The sequence below is a fragment of the Magallana gigas genome, chromosome 3 (assembly GCF_963853765.1).
Source record: "Magallana gigas chromosome 3, xbMagGiga1.1, whole genome shotgun sequence".
NCBI classification, from domain to species: domain Eukaryota; kingdom Metazoa; phylum Mollusca; class Bivalvia; order Ostreida; family Ostreidae; genus Magallana; species Magallana gigas.
Window position 1 is genome coordinate 13909816 of NC_088855.1, and position 23422 is coordinate 13933237.

At 34.7% G+C, this 23422-nt stretch overlaps 1 protein-coding gene across 9 annotated transcripts in view; it reads left to right on the top strand.

Annotated features, from left to right (window-relative positions):
• LOC105331920 (rootletin) overlaps positions 1 to 23422 on the top strand; it is a 57720-nt gene that overhangs the window by 16228 nt on the left and 18070 nt on the right. For 3 of the 9 annotated variants that reach the window (XM_066078585.1, XM_011434286.4, XM_011434292.4), the window contains exons 2-11: positions 1379 to 1654; positions 16439 to 16624; positions 17545 to 17628; positions 18894 to 18997; positions 20726 to 20891; positions 21062 to 21274; positions 21573 to 21694; positions 21800 to 22357; positions 22588 to 22839; positions 23206 to 23333. In XM_066078585.1, the coding sequence (XP_065934657.1) occupies positions 1379 to 1654; positions 16439 to 16624; positions 17545 to 17628; positions 18894 to 18997; positions 20726 to 20891; positions 21062 to 21274; positions 21573 to 21694; positions 21800 to 22357; positions 22588 to 22839; positions 23206 to 23333 (2089 nt within the window). Of the gene's footprint in view, positions 1 to 1378; positions 1655 to 8436; positions 8596 to 8786; positions 8826 to 13481; positions 14282 to 16438; positions 16625 to 17544; positions 17629 to 17708; positions 17790 to 17979; positions 18034 to 18893; positions 18998 to 20725; positions 20892 to 21061; positions 21275 to 21572; positions 21695 to 21799; positions 22358 to 22587; positions 22840 to 23205; positions 23334 to 23422 lie in introns of those variants that run through there. The other 6 variants (XM_011434287.4, XM_011434289.4, XM_020068771.3 and 3 more) reach the window with 6 other exon arrangements.

The window sequence follows — 23422 nt, forward strand, 5'->3', positions numbered from 1 at the left end:
TTAGCAACACCTCATACAAATTTAAACAGTATTACAAAATAATCACACATACGATTGGATAAAGTATGCAGTTTTTACTTGCAAAATTATTAGTGAAATCTTTTTTTTTTGGTCACATAATAATTCATTGGAAATACAATGGACTTTTGGCTCTACAAAATCGTATACCAAACTAATATAATGAATGCCAAGATTTTAAAACTTACCACTTAAGTAGGATGAGTAGCAAAACTTTTTGTATACATTATTTTTTCAATAACTGGTATGAAGGAGACATTGAAAACTTATATGTATGTCATGTTTAATATGTATAATGAGCAAAACCAAAAGTAAGAAAAGATAATAACAATGTGACACAGTATTTTTTCCAAATTATGTTTCAATATCTCCAAGTCTTACAGGAGTGTAACAATTAAAACAAAATTGCGCAGCCCTTATAACAAGTACCGGTAGCAAGCTCAGTACTTTCAAAAGTGTTTGTTCAGCTTTGTAGGACAACATTACCAAGAGCTGATGCCTGTGAGAATTAAATCTGTCATGTTGACTATCAGAGGGAAAGTAGTAGTCAACAATATTTAAACAGCAAACACAGCATATGTACGCTGTAGGTATTGTCAACATTGGGGTTCCATTTCAAAATGGAGTGAAACAGCAAGTTTTGTCACCAGCTCAGATCAATAAGCATAAATATTCCATTGTATGCTTTCTAGAAGCAGTAGAAAAAGTTTGACAATTGAGAAATTTTCGATTGTATTCTAATAAACAGATTGAATAATTGATGAAGTAATACTTTTCTAATCAGCACAAAGACGCGGTGTGGGTTAAATGGTACTGTAACATTGTGTATGTGTGGGTTAAATGGTACATTAATTGATAAATTGCTGGCTCTGCATTATCGTTTTGTACAATGACATTGCTAACTTCAGCTCATTTATAGTCGGTATAGACTCCCTAGAATGTTCCAATGTGAACGTCCTTTAAACTGAAAGTAAAAAATAAAAAAGACATCTGCTAGGTATATTGAGAGTTGACTGTACCATACCATGTATTCATTTGTAATCTATATTATTTATTAAAATATGTATCATGTTTAGATATTGCACTCTTATTCATTTTAATCTTTGTTGATAGTATGTCATTAAAAAGAAAATCAATGATTTTTCGAAGCATGATTTTTTGAAATGGGAAATGTTGATTAAATCTTGCAGAGTTACTAATCAATAGTTGATATTGCATGTATTCCTTTTTATTCATTCATCTTAGTCATATGCATTGAAAATTTATCTTTTGTTATTTGTAAAATACAATTTGAAGGAAAAATGTTTATTGTGAAAATTAATTACGTTCTAGAAGAATAAATATTGACGTATTCTTACAGAGATTAGAAGACTCGCTGCGAGACGATATCACAGTCCTTGGTGAGGACAACCAGCCCGCCAAGCTCCCCGCCCGTGTCAGGGAAATCATCACCAAGCACCTGCAGGAGGACGAAGACTACACCCCACCCACCATGTCCACCACCCCCACAGTGGGTCAGCTCCAGGAGGAGAACAGGCTCCTCGCCACCGAGCTCAACAGAGTCGAGGACCTGTTGGCAGCGAGTCGAGCTGAGCGAGATGAGCTCGGGATCAAGTACAACGCTATCAGTGACAAGGTGAGTCTGGAGTGTAGAGAGATGGCTTAGACACTGGAGATATCAAGAGATGAAGAAAGGTAGGAAAGCTTCAGGCTTACACAGAATATTTAGAGAAATTGGAAGAGTTGTAACTATATAGAGACAGCTTTAATGCTGATGAGAGGTAAAGAAAGGTAGGTAAGCTTCAGGCTTATACACAAAAAGTTTAAAGAAATTGAAAGTTTGGAAACTAGAAAATATAGACAGGTAAAGATGACTGAATGGATAGCCTTGGTAAACATAAAAGATGAGGAGAGCAAGATTGCAGAAAGTATAGTTTTGAAAAATAAAAGGCAAGAAGAGAGATTTGTAGACAAAAGTATTGAATTGTATTGAAGGTAAGGGAAAGTGAAAAACAGATTGCATGGATCGAGCTATAACTGTGTGCAATAAATTTCATCCCAGTAAACCTGTTCTTAGCTGTTATGATAATCTCTGAATGAAAACCTGTTTATTGAATGGCTTCTATAGTTAATAGTATGTTTAATTGATATGAAATCACTCTGCAGGTTTACATTTGTTCAAAACAAATGTAAACATTTTAATGAATTTTTCGGAAATTGATCGCTGCAGTTTGGGAAGCAGACACATTATGTGACATAGATCAATGATGCAAAAGATGACTGTAATGAAAAATAGATTAAAGCAGATCCGATTGGTGAAGCATGAATCTTATGCTCCACTTTATGTAGCATACGGATCAATCAACAGAACGATCGATCATTGTGTGAAATCAAACACTTAGCTCAGCGAAAACCTCAATTAACCAAATAAAGTGAAAGGGAAACTTCTAATGTGATACATTAGACAAGAAAGTTATTATTACACAACTTGCCACACAGAGATTGCATGGGTGGGAAGAGTCTATTTTAAAAAATTGCATTTTCACCACTTGAGCAGTTTTCCTTTCATTGAGGGCTCAAAGATACTGAACATACTGTATTCTTTGATTGAGATAACCATGTTTTGTTACCAGTAATAAACGCGACTCGTCACATAGAATCATTTGTCAACTCTAACCTTACTTTCACCCAGACACACTAATATAAATAGACATGATAGATTGTGTTGAATTTTCCTAAGAGATAATCTGTAAGATAAATACAGTTGTGTATTTAACCAGGACTGTACTATTTCTCCATTGTCATCAAGGGTATCGAGGTAAAATATATGTTCACAGGCAAAGTGTCCTGTTCTTGGATTGCACCAGTTGATAAGGACTTATTTCTGTGAATATTTCACACCAAAAAACAATAAAATTAATGCACGGTCTGCTCCGCGGGAGGGCTTAGATTAAGTTATTTGTTGCAATAAAGCCCCTCAGATCTACAAAGCATACGAGTGACAGCTAGTGCTAGCTCTATTGAAATTTTCTTTGTTAATTCAGAAGTGTTTATGATGTAAAAAAAACAAAATGAATTTAGTAAAAGATGTAAAAGGAATAATAATAGTGCAAAGCTCCATTGGTTATCAAAAGTTTATTGAAAACCTAAAATGAATATGAAAATAAAGACCCATTCAAGTTTATTTTTTCGATCAACTCGGAGTATATTGTACATGCATGCATTATTAACCAGACTCAATTAAAAGTTAGGGTTTTCAATTTTTAACAACATGTTAAATGATTTTATTGATTTATTTCCATGCGTTTGCTCTATACGTGTTACTGGAACTGTCCGATATTTTTCAAACCAAACCTATATATTAAACTTGTTCAAATACAATAACTGTCACCCCTCAAAACTTTTTTTCATTCACACTTGCAGTTGCATAGTAGTTGATCCTCAATGCAAGAATGTAAAAATCCAAAATATTAAAGTTCAAGCTGATACGATACCAGGTAAAACTCCATCTACCGAGAATCAGTGAATGATGAATATGTTATTGATCATTTAAGTCCCTATTGGCATATTTCATCATAAAAAAACTGACTTAGTCAGAAAAAATTGCATGAAGCATTAGGAAAGATCATACAAAATGAGTGATCTCCGTCGGAAGTCAGGAATGCTGTTTATACGGAGAGTTCTATATGAAACAAACCCTACAACAGCTAGGGAACTTTTCCTCAGAAGGCCCTTTATATATCCTGGAGATTTTACTATTTATTTTGATATCTCTGATCTCTGATCTATTTGTGCTCTATGGGTAATGGAAATTTGCATAGTACCTTGTACTTTGTAGACCAAAGTTATCCTAAACTTGATTTTTAACAACAGCTAACAGCCTGCCTTCAGATTTTACATGCATCACAAATTTAGATGGGTTCTTAATATATACACACGAGCAAAAACATGGTATGGAAGTCTCAGGATTTTTCAAGGATTTCTAATCTGTGTTGAATTTAGGGAATTTTTTTTGGTAAATAGTTCAATATACTGAACAATTTGTCTGAAAAAAGAATTGTTCAAATGTTATTTGGATTAGTTTTTGTTTGATTTTTAATTGATATGGAATACTTCTCTTAGAAAACATGGAGAAGTATTAAATAGCCATTAATTTTGTCATTAAAAATGCATTTATGCAATTTATTGCAAATAAAATAGACCTTTAAGTTCTCTGTATTTAATCAGAGTCTGTAGAAAGTATAACCACCGAAGAGAAAAACCATTGTAAATTGATTCAGTTAAAAGCGGATCTTCTTACTATTTACCAGATAACTAAGATATTAAACATGGAAATACCCAGAACTTGTCAATGTTTTCCAAGAATCTAATTGATGGAAGGTATTTACCTTGAATACATTACAGTAACTCATATTTTATATGTATCCGCATTGGATATTTTAGTGTACAAAGCTTGAATACCAGGCTTATAGACATGTCTTCAAACCTATGTCATTTGTTTTTTATGAGTGGACAAGGGAAAGGAAATTTACATTACACTCTGAAATGAAACCTGGGGAGTGCTCTAATGCTAATACACGTACATGTAACGGTATAACAAATTTACCGGCAAGCAACTTTAAAAGGGCTGGTAGATGGCTAGTGATGATAGTGAAATGAAATCTTCTGGGCCTATTTAGATCAAAGCTAGACTTTTAAAAAGGGGTAATCACATGTTTGATAGTTCATGCTATGAAATAATCCGTTTACATTTTGACCTATGTATATTAATGTTCCGATCCTTTGGGTTGGTACGTTGGATTTTTTCCTTAATCAGGTTTGAAATGGCATGTAATTTGTCTTCAATGTAGGTAAATGCCCTTGAAAATTGCACTCAATGGTGATGTTTTCAAGGTACATACCTAACTGTTGACTAAAAATGCCTTGTTTGTAACAAACCATAACAAGTGTGATATTAAGAAACATTATTTGTATAAAAATGATTAATGTTTGAGGTTATGTATTACAAGTACAGCAACATCATATATGATGTTTCAAGCCATTATTTGTTTCATGAAACATGAATACACTGAATGAATTTGAAAAAGAAATAAACAAAATCAATCATCGGGTAGCATAGAATACAGAGCTAGATTTCGAGATCATTATGTATTTCATATAAACTATTGCTTGTTTGAAAAAATTTCTATGCTGAAAAAGTGAGAAGAAATTGTAGGAAATGCCAACTGATCAAAACCATTATTTGTCATTGCATGTGTTACTGCCTGTAGTTGTTTTGTAAAGACTTGGAGTAGGTGCATATGTCCTTATTAATAAAACACTTCATGACAACTCAAGATTATAGTTAGATTAACTTGAGTCTTCACGATTTGAATCTTAAATTGTACTCAAACAGTAATTTTTAATGAATTCCAAACAGTAGGTGAATTCATGAATAAACCTATCTGAATTGTAAAGAGTGCGCTTAAATGGTTTCTATTCTTCCAGTGTTACAATTTGATTAAAAGGTACTTACTCTTTTCTAAAGTCTTTAATTAATCAAACAGAAATTATGTAAGAACAGGCACAGCTTGATTTGTTGATAATGCCTCATAGGCACATGAGACATGTCTCGTTACCCAGAAAAAGAAATTCAGTGAAAACTATTATTTCCAGTTTTTTCTTGGTTCTTATCGATTTTGAATGGAAACCTGCCACCCCAATGTCAAATTAAAAATGGAAGTACAATAGTATAGTCAATATGCTTCGATCATGTTTGACATAGTAGTTTTGTGGAATAACAAGTCGTAGCATATCCAAAAAGCATTTAGTGCATAAGTGGCAGAAATATATATGTTAACATGGGAAGGGCCAAGAGGTTGGAATGTTTTCATTCTAAGAAATGTAGATTTTAGGTCTTAATGTATTTTCTGCCACTCCCAAGGAAACTGAGCACGCATTAACTGGCTAAAGGGTATAATGGTGTTCAGTTTCTTATTGGCAAGGTTTCCAAGAAGGTTTTCAATGTATACAAAGACATATTTTCCAAATATTAAAGGGATCTGCATGGGAGTAATAGAAATTCATGCTGTAGTTCAATCCACTTGAAAGATATATGCTGAGAATAGTTACAGATTATTTGTCAACAGAAAAGTCATGTAAATTACATGTATCATATATGGGAATTAGATTTTCTTAAATCTATAGTGGGAATTTGTGCCTTTATATATTGAATTTTATTCAGTGTTTATTGGGATGGAGTTTGTTCCCTTGGTATTGGTCTCTATAATCCTATCGATTATCTAAAAAGATCACAATGATATAAAAACAAACATTTCTTGTTTTTTTTTCTAGGATTGTTTAGCAATTAAATCCCAATTTAATTGTAGTGAGGGAAAAAACCTCCGTGTACGTGTGATCATGCCTGCATGTTAAAGATTTGAATAAAATGATTACCTTATTCAGTTCTGACCTTAAATGGCAAATCTTTACACCAATGTACATGTCTAAATATGTGTCAAACAACTTAATCAGATTGAGTATTTAAAAAATAATCATTTTTGAAAGCTCATGTTTCATGATGAGAGAGATTTTTTTTTACGTTTAATGATAAAAATCAGATTAAGTAATGTGTAGACAAATATATGTGAATGGTAAGGCTTATTTGCGTTGTTGGTATTTATTATATATCTGATATTTATGCTTTATGAAGATAAGACCAACTTGGGAATATTTGGACCTCTTTTTTATTCATGTTTGTAAATACTAAACAGATCTGAAATAAATGCGTGTTTGGTTGATATTAAAATCAAAATCCATGGTTCAAAATTATAAAAATAACCTGATTGTCAATGAAGTTATCGTGATAAGTAGACTAAAATCCTCCGATTTTGAAGTTCATTCTCGATTGAAATCAGCTAGGGTTTTATGAAGTTATGTAATTTTAAAATTGAGATAATCAGAATTCGAAAGATCTAACCATAGTAATCACCCTGATTATCCAGAATGATTTGATGTATGTCTTATCTACCCCAGCTAGTCTATCTTGCTGGTCTTCTTCTGAGCTTGCAGTCCCTTTGTATTTTGTATACCAGACAGACCTATCTTTACATCTATCTGCCAAAATTTGCTAATACATGTACGCAAAATATGATTTAACAGCTAGCACATCCATTCAATAGATTGGCCAATACTGGGTCACTTCATTGTGGTGTGTTTAATGGGGTTATGAACAATAGCTTCAAAAATATCAATTAAGCAGTGTTTTTTACACGTAGCTCCGGAACCTGGGTTTGTTCTATAGTCTTATATATGCAGTGAGTATTTTTACTCATATTTTTTTGGCAATTTCTGTTTGTTATTTTGTCAGCTTATATATTGGTTATATGGTTTTGTCTGTACGTGACATTTGTATTTCACAATGTAAGCATATATACTTAGCAACCATTTATTTCTACATAGTAGATGTGCTCTTCAACTTTTAATATCGGCAAATCAAAGCATCATCTTCTGCTTGTATTATATTGCAATGAATTAAGTACCTGCAAAGGTTGATTTTAGTAAATGAATTGTGGGCCATTAACATTTCACGACAATATTTTCTGTGCTTTTGCAAATAGTTCCATTCTTCTGGATCTATAGCCAACCGTTTAATACTGAGTTTTCTGCTGTTGTGTGTGACTTTGATGTTTTGTAGAATGCAGTACCCTTGTGGAGGACAATTCAACATAGAGCAAACAGGATTATAATTCTGTTTGTTTTTCATTGTTCAGCTCTGAAAATATGAAGTTTTTAATATGAGTGTTAGAATAGAATCTAGCCAATTTTGCATTGTGAAATGAGAATGAATTCTTTAGTTTGTATCCTCGTCCCCCTGTTATGGTTTTGGTAATGAAAATATTTTTGACTTTGAAATTTGTAGACATTTAAATGCTCACTCTTGGTGTTATAAGTCGCCTTTAATAAGAATTGACGAGATAAGGAAAAGAGGGGGGGGGGGGGGGGGGGGGGTAGAGGATAGATATTACTTTGTGTCAAAGAAAATTTAAAACTTTACTGTGTCAAATAATTGTCACCTTTTACATAGCTTTTATCTTATAATACAACCAATTCTGCCCCTGGGGCTCAATGAATATCTCCTCTCAAAACCTTTGTTCAAGTTTAAATGTCAAATAGCTGTAGTGTGGCTAGAAATTAATCATCCATTTTTCATTTTCTATAAAATACAAAGGGATTAAGCTCTAGTACTGGGGCTTAGCCGTCTATATATTATTTTGTGTGCGCAATGTATAATAGCATACCGTGGACCACTGGCCAAAACAGAAAATGAAAATTAATCATTACTTAAGCTTTTATTTCACCTAGATCCGCAAAAACCTTTTAAATATCAAACATGATAAGACCAAGCCTATTGTTTAGTCTGAGTTCCTTACTTGGGTGCAAATTTAAATGGCAGAGCTATAAGCATGCGGATATCTACCAATAAATGAACTCAGCGGGAAATTTCATAAAACATGTCCGTACAGAACTAGTGTGTGCAAAGAGAGGTTACATGACATGAACGCATTGTGAGAGAGAGGACCTTGCAGACACATCCAGGTGAATATCTGTTATATTATCCTGCTTCAGTGCTTGTCAAAGATAAAAACAAGTATTAAGGGAGATAACTGAGGGCATCTATTGGGGAGATCTTCTTTTTGGAGGTGATTTCTCCTGTAAGACCTATGATTTACCAATGTTATCTCTTTAAATTTGCTGGGAAAAATTTATTGCCTCTTTATGAGCAATCTTGGGCAGAATTTTAAATGGAGAGAATGGACTATTCTCAGGTATTTTGTTTGTTTGTTGCTCTTAATTGTAGCAATTATTTCAAGTGAGGGACCGTGGCTAAATTTGTCAATCCTTGGGATTTTATTAGATTACATTGGAACTGTGAATTTGTTGTATTGCATTGTAGTTTAGGCAAAAGTATTATTTGCAATTTTTTAACTATCACATTCTCAAAGAAGAAGTGATATATTTTTATATTGAAAGCTTAATTTTTGGATTTTTAATGACTCTCTGGAATGAATGTTTTAATTACTGTTTTGTTTTGTTTTTTCATTGAATTTTAAGAACGATAGATAAAAAAGAAGTGTACAAGAATTTGATTAAGGAACTAATAAAATTATTTAATGGACATATTCTTCTGTACATTTTGCAATCTCTAAGCAGTATGTTTGCAAATATAGAAATGTGTTGTTGCATAGAAGGAATATTGATATTGTGAATTCTTCAGTTTAAACAAGTTGCATAGAAGGAGATACTGTCAAGTCAGCTCCAAATGTAGCTAGTGTATACAATAACATGTAGATTGGTATCGATGGATCTATCTCTCATTGTGAAGTCCACCGAGTTTGAGACGTCTTTTGTCTACTGACAATAGCGAGCATTTTGTCCAGATATAAATTAATTAGGTCAGAATTGAAGTCTTTGCATGTTAAAGGAAGAATTTTAAGGTAGAAATTCTTGCAATAGCCGAGTAATTAATCATTCGTTAAAGTTATTAATTGTGTATTCTGGCACATATAAATTTCGCACATATAAAACAATGCATGCAGTGAATTGTGACTCTGCCTGTCCAAGAGAAAGACACGCCATGTCAGTTATATTGGAAAATGTTTGATTTTGCAACAATAGTGAAAGTTAAAATCCCCAGTGTAGAGTTTGTGTTGTCATTAGAATTGAACTTTAAAAGATTACAGCCTTTATTTGCAATACTTACTGCAGATTAACAAAGCAAGCAAAGAGAGAGAGAAAAAATGCCTCGCAGACACTTTTGTTACGTTGAAATTTAAGAAAGACATAGCTTGAGCTGCATATATACCATTTCTATGTAAAAGATCCGAGTTACCTTCCTTATTGAAAACTTTGCATAAGTTGTTGATTCAAATCATTCAACTGTTCATAACAGAATATAGTCAGCACTTGAAAATTTTAATCAGTGAAACATTTGACTAATTGCTCAGATTGAAAGTTCTGGCAGAGGTATAAGGGTCATTAAGTGACCTCAGAATTAGAAATAGTCTGTCAAGAAAAACCTAGGTTCGCTTTTTCTTGTTCAATTATATTCTAGCTAAGCAATAAACTTTCCTTATTGATTGATGAAATTAAAATGAATCGATAGTATAAGTACATGCAAGAGTTCCTTTGAAGTAGTATATCCCCAGTAAATTTTGTCTCTGTAAACATGCTTTATCAGCAAAAGACAGTCAGACCAATATAGTCTGCAGACTGGCAGGAATAATAGAAGCTCTGCATTAGACAGTTGGCCATGCACAAGTATACAGATTTATGTACCCCCATTACATAATACTTCTCAACAAGGTGTATATTGGCAGAATTTGCGGGGCGAAATCAAATAGGCTTTATGTACAATACAGGGTTATACAATGCTCCAGGTGTGATATCCGGGTGGGTTTTTGGTGCCTCCTAAGCCGTCTGGATTGGTTACGTAGGTAAAGCCTATTACCTCTTATTGGCCATACAGTGCCTTAATGTATGCTTGATTTATCACATTTATGGATTAGCCTTTTTTTGTTGAAATCAGAAAATGTATTTAGATGTAGATTGATTTTTGACGATATTGTGATTTTAATTTAAAACATGACTTATCCATTAGGTATGGTTAATTGGTACTTCATGTATATGATAACTACTGTATATGTGTTTACAATTTTTGATAAGCCAGATAAAAACAGTGTTCATGCTGTTTTTGAGGATTTGATGAACATTCCTGATGATATATCATAACACCTAAGAGGGTTATTTGACATGAACAACTTTATATATGCATCAGCCATATTGAAAAATTTCCTTTGAAGGGTGTAAATCTTCACTTCTGAAATTAGATTTTGGTATTACCCTTAGTAAGCAGTCTTTGGGAAGGGTTAAGTGAACTAAAGGACAAATGCCTTTCCTATACCCCCAGTGGCCAAAATGTCTCAGCATGTCACAAGATAAGTTATAGGAAGTTTAACTGTCGATATAGATGTGAAGAGGCTCGTGAGAGCTGAACAAGCACTAGTTATGGAGGAATATGTTGACATAAGTCCAATTCGTGGAGTGAGAACAGTGGTCAAAGCCAGAGGTCTGCTCTGGAATGCAAGTTAGAGACCCAATCAGTTTTTATCTGAAACACGGTGTTAATTTGACTGAAATTGGTCAGTCCCTTTGGAATCGTTGTGTGCTTTGTGCTAAGTTATCTCACAATTTACCACTTTGCTCTGCGATTTTATTGACTTGGGGGCTGAGCATGTAGAGGAACTGGTATCATTCTGGGCAACTTTTGTTGACTTCTGTTTACACAGGCACTCTCCGTGTTTGACTTCAGTGATATGGTCAATCGTCGGAGCTTCGAGAAAACAGTTACTTATCTGATAGAAGGTTTTGATTGGAGGAACCAAGAACCAGTTCAAGAACAAAATCATCTTTCATTACATGCATTGTTATATAGAAATACATTTGTACTGCAAGAAATTGGATTTTTAGTTTTTGATGATTAATGCTATTGAACTTTATGCAAATCCTGATAAATCAAATTTTAATTCTTTTTCAAGTTATGATAATGATAAAAAGGGGTTTACCCCCAAAACACACCCATTTTTTAGTAAATCTTTAGGCTCTTTCTTATTTGAATAGCATTAATCCCAGCATTAAAACAAGGCCCATATTTTCCCAAAGAATCATTCATTTTTATCTCCGCCTGATAAAGTTGTGATATGAGGAAATTTGAATCAGATACGAATTGCTGTTATCAAACCCCCAATTTCTTATATGCTTTATCATCAACTGAAGAACACAAGTATTTGCATTTCAAAGACTAAATGGGCCCTTTGTCTTCACTCCAATGATATATGACGGAATGCACTTTAACCAGTAATCTTTTGGAGACTTGGCAAATGATTTGGGACGTACCCTTTAAGTTAGGTAATTGTATGAAAATTTGTCTGAGCCTGAGATGGAAATGTTTGCCAACAATTCTATATCCATCTTGTTTGTGAGTCATTCATTCATATTGACCCGATTGTAAAACAGAGAGCTTTTTGCTGATAAAGCTTTCTAGTGACCAAGAAGTTTGGAGACACTCTCGGTTATTCAAAGTTTTGATTTCCATGTCACATTTAGAAATGGAAGTTTTGTCAACTTGTCAGTTTAAAAATTTTGAACAAATTTGATTTCATACAGATTAATAAAGATGTTTACTTCACAAAGACTTAGAAAAGCCTGACAAAAATAAATCTACCACTAATTGTATTGTTCTGAAGTGGTAGTATTATGTTCTTGACAGTATTTAAGTGAAAGAAATAATCTGATATTGAGAACCACTGAAAACAAAGACATTTAATTGAATAAATCCATTTCAACACACAATCCTTTGTTTGCCCCGCAGTTCTAGCTATGCAAAACTGAAAGGAACAAAGTTCAACAGCCACTTCATGTAATTGGAATGGAATTTACCTAGTAAGGGAAACTTGTTCTAAACTAATCAATATGTATTTAAGAATTATTGGCTACTGGTTTAAACTTTAACTAGAAACACTAAACATTTTTTCTAGAATTTCTATAAATATTTTAGTATTGATAAAAAGCTGTATAAATGAAAAATTGAAAATCAATCCTTTACTTTGCCAATAGATTTTTGTTAACGGTAAGTCATGAAAGTGATTTAGTGTACTATAAATCGTTGCAGAAAGAACTGGATTAACTAAATTAAAAGCTTAGTGGTAATTGGTGTGTAGTTGTGTTAAAACTGTGCATTACTGTATCTATGGTTGACCCCCACAAGGCATTCAGGTGCTGGATGTGTCAAACAGTGGTGTATTTAAACTTAAGACAATAGTCACAAAACGTGTCAACACTTATCGAAAAGATTTACAACTCAGTATACCCATAATGCCCTGACTTCTAGAACTCTTCAGGTCTTCTTGATTCTTTGGTATGGACTTTGATATGCTAGTTTTATGTCCACAATTGCATGCATCTCAACTCAGATGGTAGAACTTTTCATCTATACCAAAGGGAGATAATTCATGACTCTGGAACTTCGTGCTTCTTCTCTTCAACATCTGAGTAGAACTTCTATTTCGGGGTTTATTAATGCTTCGATCTATACAAACATTTCTTTTGTGACCATACAATGCACATTCAGATGAAATTTGTGATCATTTAAGAAATCTGAATGAATTGTATTGAAAGGATTATTATTTCTTTGTTGAGCATTTTACATTGATAAGGGGCCCTGAGACACAAAATCAATGGCTTCATGCTAGGTGTTGTCCTTGTTTCCGGAGTTCTAAATGGGAATTTCTGTGTTTGAATTCATGCACCTGACTCTAAAACTCCTGTGGATTATCTGACCTTCATTGCAAGTTGATTAACTTTCCGTAAGAAAAGTATGTTTAGGTTTTAAGTCCCCGTGTGATAGAATTGAACTTCGGTGGATAAATACTTGCAAAGTAAAAGCTAGGAACACTGATAAGAATTGGCCTGTGCAAAAACTTTCTGGAAGTTTATTGAAGTTTTGAACAGGTCTCATGGATTGCCTTTGATATTTGTTTTTCAATTGAAGTTCTCCTCGTGCGCAAGAACTTGACATCTTGGAAAAAAAGAACAAGCCTATTGATGAGCACATCAGTTGTATTGATTACATAAACGATAGTTTACATTGAAAGAGTGTAATACGTGGAGGATTTGGTTGTTCGTGCATTTCATTCAACAGTGAGAGTCTTTGTCAGGTGGAGGGGCCTGGTTCAGCAAAGTGTTTCAAACTTTCATTTCATTTTCTGATCGTGCAAATACAAAACTGTACAACCTACTTGTTTCCAAGCCGGAATGGTCGATAAAGATTAATAGTCAATTCCAGGGAAATATTGAAGTTTTCAAGTGGTCTTAATACACACTGACAGAATATTATTATCTTTTACTGGCTGTCAACAGCTTGGGATATTGACCCTTGGCAAAGCTGACTTTGGAAGGGAATGCAAACATATCATCACCTCACTGTAGATCTTTACTACCTTTGTACATACAATTCTTAACAAATGCTCAATATCAATAACTGGACAATTCTAAATAGTTGAAAGTAGAAAAATATTACTTCTTTGGAGGAGATCAAATGAAGTGATCAATTTGTTTACCAGGGAAAATGTCAGAAGATTTCCAGATAGAGAAAGAGGGCAGTGACATGGAATCCGATGTTCCGGAAGTTCCTAAGCCGGGATTTGTTCGGCAGAAAGTTGATGCAGTCAGTATCCCATAATGCATCTAGATGTGCATTTTGCAAAATTTGTTGAATGCTTTATAATGATGCTTCATTGTACATGTCTACTTGTGGGTACCCTATTTGAGTGCTATAATAACTGCTTATAAAGAAAAAGTGTCTTTAGGATATGGTAAACATGAATGGAAAATGGGAACACCCATTGTCATTAAATTTGAAGATTTAATTTCAACATTTGGAAATAACCTTTTTTGAATTTTGCTTTCATTGGACCACCATTTTGTTCGGTCTTCAGTATACTTTCACTGGCAGCAAGTTTTAGCTCAGGTTTAGGCATGACATCAGGTTTTTGGTTGTTGTTCAAGGAATAGATATTTGTCTGTTATTGTAGAGTGAAAACTCAATCCGGTTCAAAGCATTTAAGGCACTACATTGTATATACAAAATAGGGCAAAGAACATCCAATAGAGAGTGCAAGCCTTCTCCATTGCAGTGTTTGTAATGATCTTCATTACGTAGAACCTATGACAGTCTGCAGTTCTTTTTTACTTAATAAAACTGATATATGGATAAGTCAATAATGTGTTGGTTGTACAAAAGTGAATCTGTATTTGCAAATTAAAGCATTTTGTTCTGATGTCAGATACACTAATCTCTCCATTTTTATACCTGGTAAATGCTCATAATTTCTAATACCGGTAATTATAGAGGGTTATGTATGACAGAAAAGCATCTGACATTTGCCTATTGAATCTGTTTTAAGGACTTCCATAGAATGGTTGAAGCTTCAGTTAAAGTTTGTTTTTAACTCTAAGGTTTGGTAACAGGACAGAATTTTAAATGCATTAAAAGGATCAGTGTATCATCGAATAAGCAAACAATGGCCGTGTGTGTGACTGATTGCCATCAGGTGTTGGTAAAGCTTTTTAGTTAAATGAGGCAAGAAGAGTTAACACGAAGGTCAAACATTGGCTGGCCACAGGAAAGGAACCTAACTACAATGGTTCTATTTCTCAATGCCTTTAATCTCTTATATAGAAACAAAAAAGGGTAGAGAATAAGAGAGAAAGGGGGTTGCAGTGGAGAAACTTTAGTCCAATTCTTATTTCTTTTCTTTTGTGCAAAATCCTCAACTATGATAAATATAACAGGCTTTTTATAATGGACCATTTGTTGGATCATTTGACGTATGTATAAAGTACTAAACCTTGATGATGCAGTTAACTCAAGGTAGTGACATCAATTGAGATCCTTATGATCGTGTTAACTTTTTATGTCCTTTAAATCACTACTTTATGGCATATGAAATTCAGAGCTATGGTAGATTGGCCGGCAATTGAATTTAATGTTATATATTAAAGGATAAGGAAAAGTATTTTGCTTAGATAAGCCTTTTCTAATTAGAGAGTATTAGAGTTTATGGGAATAATCTATTATTGGCTATTCATGGTTATAATCTGAAATGTTGTAATAATCCCCAATCGCACAATCAGCATTTAAATTGCTTAGTTTGTAAGGTTCTTTGTTGAGTATGAATATTTGAATACTTAGGAGAAAAAAGGGATAGTTAATTTAGTTGAATAATATAAGACACACCAAAGACTTATTTTAAGCAACAGTAAAATTTAATAATTTCAGAGAGCAATCATAAACATGACATGACTTGAAAAAAAAATAGTTTAAGTTCTGTTGAGGTTAATTTATTTACTGATGTTTATTAGGAATACAATAGGTATATATTCAGAGTTCTTGCCATCAGAGCATTTCAGTCACTGATGGATATTGAATTTCAATTATAGAACTCATCTACCTGTGCAAATAAGCCGTGAGCTTGTAGTCTGTCCCCAGTAACGATTATTTGATAGCATTTGGGTGTGAATCCATGACACAATGTCAGAGGAAGGGTCTTTGGTGCTTTCAGAGGCTGTATCCAATATGGAATAATGGCTGATGTTTTAAGGAATTAGGAGGGGAAGGAATATATACTATAGAAGCTATTAACAGGTGAAAATGGTGATTATGTAAGCCTGAGGAGATAATCTAGATGTTGAATTATTCATTGTCTTTAAGGCAGCAATATGTTTTCTTTCTAGATTGCAGAGTCCAGTTTTATGATGCTGTGTATTTTGTTTATACATTTTCTAAGTGTATTATGACGAGTCCCTTTGTCTGGTTTTACAGTTAGAACAGTCTTTGAGAGGACAAGGAGGTGAATCACTAGAGGCCCCCTCCAAAAACCTTGTCCAACAGAACATCGAGCTCAGACGCAAGCTCGAGGACGAGCACGCAAGCTACAAGCGCAAACTACAAGCTTATCAAGACGGACAGCAGCGACAAGCTCAGCTTGTTCAGAAGCTACAAGCTAAGGTAAATATCGTGTGCACTTCACTGCCTTATAAGGTAAATATCATGAGCACTTTACTGCCTAATGTTTTGAATTCTTTTCATAACAAAAGTATATATTCATGTTCTGACTTCAAAGTCTCCGAAATGTAACATTGTATAAAACCTTATTTCAATGATCTGATTGGCTTGGTGCAAGGTAAATATTGTAACATTATCCTCCCAGGGCTCCTGTCTGAAGGTGTGAATAGAAAGTTAATTACTTACCATGGTATATAAATATTAAAGCTGAGCGAAAAATTTTAGCGGGAAATGATTCCCCAATGTAAACACATCCTAATGAGAGCATGAACTTGTGAGGATGTAGGAATTATTTATGTTAGGCTAATAGTGATTTCTGTTGGAGTAAGACATACAAGATTCTATAGAGAGCTACCCATAATGCTGTTTATATTGATGAAATTGTTGGATTTGAAAATTTCAGGTGTGTATTTATATAAAGATGATTAATGTTAGTTTTACATAGATTTGAACAAATAATTTTGATTTCTTCACTTCAGGTTGAGATAAAGAGGGTGAATTTCTCATCAGATTTTTTACTAGTTTTCCCCTCAATATATTTTCCATAAAGTAGTCAGAAGAGAAATTGCTACCATTATATAGAACAGATAATTGACCCAATGCATGTTTATGTTATATTTGAACAACATTTTTTAATGCAACTTTTTATTTCAAACTACCGGTAGATTAGAATTTTATAGTAATTAACTTAAATAGGTACTAGTCTAGGTAATTTTATGTTGGAAAGAATATCTTTAATTTTGATAGTATGACTTTTCTGATTAAAATATCCACTTGTCTTTCAAGTTAAGAAGATCACCAGAGCCCCTACATAAGAGAAATGATTGCACTGTCATATCATTATAAGATTTTGATTTTAACAGCTTTTGCAATACAAGAAAAAATGTACAGACTTGGAAGATGCTATGCGCAACAAAGATTTTCATTACCAATTCGCCAACCAGAAGGTAAAAGGCCACAACGATGGCCAAAAACACCATGTATATCAGTGTATATCTCAAATAACCCTCCATATATACAACTCTAGGTCTTACAGTACAAGAAAAAGTGTGAGGATTTTGAGGCAGAAAACGGGGATTTGAAATCCCGTAACGATAACCTTAAGTTGGTAAGGGTCATGTGAAGGTGCCATCTAGTGGTGCTGTGTTCTCTCATCACTGTTGGTGTCTTCATTTTGTTGGGTGTGCTTCTCTAAAACACTTGCATGACCAGGAATCAGATCAACTGCGTTGGGTTGATGGTAGCTTGTTCATTATTTTATTCTTTCTGCAACAGCATTGTCTTGTTTCATTTCATAGGTCCTACAATACAAGCATAAATGCTCTGATCTCGAGGATCAGATAGAAAGTAAAGTGAGTATTATTTCCCCTGCAACCCCTTATGGCTTCAGCCATCCTAATACGAAGTGATTATAATTTCTAATGGTGTGGTTTTTGGCTAGACTTACAAACTAAATCCATCAATCTAGACTCTAGATTTTCAAAATTCAGTTACTGTAATGCTTTTTGATAAAAAAAAAGATTTTGATCAAAATTTATTAATTTTTGATACTGATAATATCTATGTGTAACTAGTGAAAATATAAAATCGATGTCTAAAAAATCAATGAAAATTGGTTATATTTATGTTAAAAATATAAAGTAGCTTTTGGAAACTTCAAGAATAAAGATTTGACATTAGTTTTGGATTGCCTCAGGTGATGGTTTCCATGGATAGGTTGATAGGATTCTTTCTGCACAGCTTCTGCCTCTATTCTCCTCTTAAATAACTTTAGCAACTCTCCCACCCTTTTACTTGTGTGTTACCTTCACTGTGGAAACTATTAAGCACTATTTTGCTATCCACTGCACTATTTGACCTCACTTTTGACTTCTGACCTTTGCAAAGGGTTGTGATGTCAAGGTCATTAGTTTGAGGGGAAGTGTTATTTCTGTATTTTGACGTGAACTGACGCTTAAATTCTCACAGGTTCAATTATGTGTTCATTTTTGTGTCTAATATGTGAAATTCAATCTTACAAGTCAAATGGAACTTTCATAACTGAGCTGCTGAAAGAATTCATAGAGTATTATATAGAATAATGATAATTAATCTGGCATGTTTGAAAACACAAATCTCTAATAAATTAGTAATTAAACTTTCTACCTGTAATGAGAATAAAACTAATATTCACAAGTACTGTACTCAGCTAAGATTATTTCCTTTTTCACAGCTTCAATCTACAGAAGAGTCATACAAAAAGAGTTTGGAAGCCTCCGAGAGCCGCAACATGGACTTGGAGAACACGCTGATAAAGCTGGAGGAGGAACAGCAGAGGTAAGGGTACAGGCTATAGGCTACAGACTTTAGGCTATAGGCTACAGACCATAGGCTACATGGCCCATATTCACAGGTCCAGGTTTAGGCTACAAGGCCATAGGCCATAAACTTACTCTCCTCTTGTGTGAAACATTGAGGGGATTCAAGATATGCTATAGTGATTTACATGTAACATGTGTAATTCATGCTATTGATTGGACCTGTATTTTTTGGAATTTAATAGACAGACGATCTTCATAGCCATAGTTTAGATATTAGCTGGTAGATGTCTTTTTTTTTAAAGAATGAATTAGCAGGATTTCAGAGGAATTTTTAATGCCTTTCACCAGGGTTAAGAAAAATGGCATTCAGCAACTGAAATTTTATTTCTGAGCTTTGCATAAAAATCTATGCAATTCAATCTACAAGCATCCTATACCTTCATTTAAAATTCAAATTTAATGGAATCAAACCCAAGAGATTTTGTCATTTCAACATTTGCTGAGTTGGTACTTATTAGGATTTATCACTGATCACTGAGTTAAAACATGTAAAGCCATTGCCAAACAGTTTAAAGGTTTCAAAAGTCACGCAGAACTTTAAAGAATGAACGTTAATTGGAAGACATTGTTCTGTATGAAAACTGTGAATGGGAACCAGGTACACTCCTGATGGAAAATCACTGATAATAGAAGCCTTGCCCAAAAATGGGATTTATCTACGACAGAGAATGACTGGGATATCTCCCCGAGCCATTTAAAATGGAATGCAGAAATCCAGTCATTATTTATTGAAAACTAGCCACTTCCAAAGTCATGAAACTTTCACAAGACCCCCATTAACTAGGAAGGTTTTAAAATGATTCGCAGTTTTTAACGGCGATGAATATTTGATGTGGAGAGCTTTGGCCAGTTTGTTCTATGCTTTTAATTATTAAACATTACCTTGTCATAGATAAGGCCATAGGTTTGTTTTTATCTTTTCTCTATGGTTTCCGCTACGTAGGGGTCCTTTATAGTAGCTGAAGCCTATCCACAGATCTGCCAAGATCCTTTTTTTTTCTATTTCATTCACCGTTCATTAAGTTTCCATTGCATTATTAATCATGTGGACTTGACTCAGGTCAATGTTTGTTTAAGATGAATAGTTTTTGCTACATGATGAGATGAATTTAGAGTATATTGAAATAAAGATATGATTGATTATGAATTAAAGCTTCACTTATCAAAAACCAACGTAGAACAATGCCTCTGTAATATTTATGACCTATTTTGTTCTCCAATAGGCCTGAATTGCAAGTTAAGGAAATCTTAATAGTGCAGACTTGAAAGCTAAATGGTTTTTTAATCAAATATAGATGCAAGGCAAACTTTAGTTTTCTAATAGATATTATCATTTAGTCATGGTTTTCATAACTCTCTGTATCTTAAACAACATACTCCGTATGCAAATAGGTCATCAACATGCAGAACTAGAATTTTCTTTTTGTTAAATGTACCAGTATGTATCTGGTAAGTTAACTTTCATAATACATGTACTGGTGTATTTTCATGAAGAAAGAAAACAATATTGAAGGATGACAAATTTTTAAATGATATCTTTTTTAATGGAAAGATATATACAATTTCCAAGCGCACAGTTTTCAAATACTTGTATATTCATATCCATAACCATAATAATAAAAAAAACAAATAAAAAAGAAAGATTGAGATATGTTAAGTTTTATGATGTATTTTTTTATGACAGGAGTGCCAGTCTGGCCCATGTGAATGCCATGCTGAGGGAACAGCTGGATCAGGCGACCGCCGCCAACCAGTCCTTGACCTCCGACATCCACAAACTGACCCAGGATTGGCAGGCTGCCAGGGAAGAGCTTGACATCAAGGAACGAGAGTGGCGCGATGAAGAACAGGTAAATAGGCTGTGATAACAAGGTTAAATACTTATTGCATTCCAAGATGTCTGACTTACAGTGTCTCGGCCAGCGCATATTATGATTCAAAGAATAATGACACGTGCACTCATGCAAAAAATGTATAAAAAAAAATTTCGCTAGAAAGAGTATCTCTTGTTTTTTTTTAGTCCTTCAATGAGTACTTCAGTGCTGAGCACGGTCGACTTCTGGCTCTCTGGAGACAGGTCGTGGCCTTCCGTCGATCTTTCGGAGATCTGAAGACGGCAACGGAGCGCGACTTGTCCCACGTGAGGAATGACGTGACCCGCACCTCCAGAAGCATGCATTCTGCCTGCCTCAATCTGGCCGCCAACGTCAGAAACTCAGACACTCAGTCCCAGGTAAGAAAAACAGGTTTATTCACAAGTACACATTCGTTTGACTTACCTGGCATGTGTGCATTTCATGATTTTTTGACACATTCATGATTGTGAATGTGCTAGGTGAAAGTACTGATTGACATTCTGAATTTTTCACTATAATAAAAGAATCCTTTCTGCTCAATTGGTTGATATATATTGAAAAGTTCTTTTATGTGTGGCTCACTAACAAAAAAGGTAAATATCAGTTTATGAGTAGGGTTCATGTAGATTATTGAATGAGAACTTTTCATTGATTTTTGATAATGGTCAATTATAGGTTTTGTTGGATCGTGAACGTTCAGACAGGGCAGCCATTGACAACCAGCTGAGAGAGAAGAACCGTGAAATTTCTGAACTTCAGTCTCGTTATGATGCTCACAGCTACGAACTGAACGCCAAGTAAGTCATTTTGTATTTAGAATCTTCATAACTGAAAGCTCTAAAGCTTTGTGCAATATTGGAAGAAAACGTCCACAGACTGATATTTTGATTTGTTACTTGCAGGGTAAATGAACTGACCATGATGAACGAGAAACTGAAGATACAGCTGGAGGAGAGAGACAAGTCCATCAACACTCTGCAGCGCCAGATCAACAACCTGGAGACCAGACTTGGAGAAAGAACCAGCTACGACCTTCCTGAGACAGACACAGCTAGACAGATCCGAGGCGAGACCGAGGCTCTTCATGATGCCCTCCGTAACATCGCCGAGGCTGTCATTAATGACGCTGACGAGTTTGATGGCGAGGAAGGCCGAAGATCTATCTCTCCATCCAGGGCTCGATCCATCTCTCCATCTGCCCGAGCACGCTCTCCAATGCTCAGGGATAGGTCCAAGTCTCCCATGGCTAGGTCCAGGTCCCCAGCACTGGCTGATGCCACATTCTCTGCTGTCCAGGCAGCTCTGAACAAGCGCCAGCTTCAGTTGTCCGAGGCCCGGGCCAAACTGAGGGCCAGCCAGGACCACAACGCTGCCATCAGGAAGCAGATGGATGACCTGGATAATGAGCGCAGGCGCATGGAGTTACAAATCCTGCAGCTGAAGGAGGATGTAGACATTCTGTAAGTTGTTTAATGTATTTCATATTTACCGTTTTAAAAAGGTTGTAGACATTTTGTAAGTTTCTCAAATAATTATAATAATTCTCATTATTAAAGATGTTTAGAGATTGTTAGTTTCTTTAATAACTTTAATACAAGCCAGTTGAAGAAATACAAGTAGTACTGGTATTATTTTGAACAATTTTGCAGTATTTTTTGTATATATTTTACAAATTATTATATTTTTGCAGGAGAAGAGAGAGAGAGGACACATCCAGAGACCGTGACAGGGTGAAGAACGCGTTGAGCCTTACAGGAACCGAGAAATCTCAGCTGGAGAAGATCAGGAATGAGCTGAATGAGCAGATTGAGATGATGCAGCAGGAGAATGAGAAACTCCAGGCGGCTAACACGGATCTCCAGAGACAGAGGGACCAACTGGAGGACGAGAAAGACGACGTCACCAAGGACAAGGAGCGACAGGTCAAGGAGAACGACAGATGGTAAGGAGAATTTGGATTCTTTGTCAGTTAGGGCTCATTGAGTGAGCATAAACGCCTGTGCCTGCCCTCTTATTGTCTGAAGTGACCATTGTGGTGCTTCATGTTTACTTTTTGTGTAAACATCCTGACCCAAGCTTTATTCTATTATGAATATGATTAAAACCAACACAGACATTCAAGTACCCCTTATTAATATTTTTTTTTTGAAAAGCCTAGTAAATAGTATGTAAACTTCTGTATATGAATGACCTGATTAACACAGACACTCAAGTACCCCTTTTTAATATATTTTTTTGAAATGCCTATGTAAACTTCTATATATGAATGACCTGTCTGCTGTGTATTAATTGGGTGTCTGCCTTTCAGCCACCGAGTAATTGATCAGCTGGAGCACAAGAATAGCACCATCAAGGAGGAACTGGTCTCCACAAAGGAGGCTCTCAATAGAGCTCTCCTGGACAAGGAGGTGCTGGAGCAACAGAAGTCCGAAGTCAGTAAGTCAATTAAAACTTGGTCAAATAATGCATGGATATTGACACATGAAAACCAGGTAGAGTGCATGTGTCATGATTTTCGCATACCT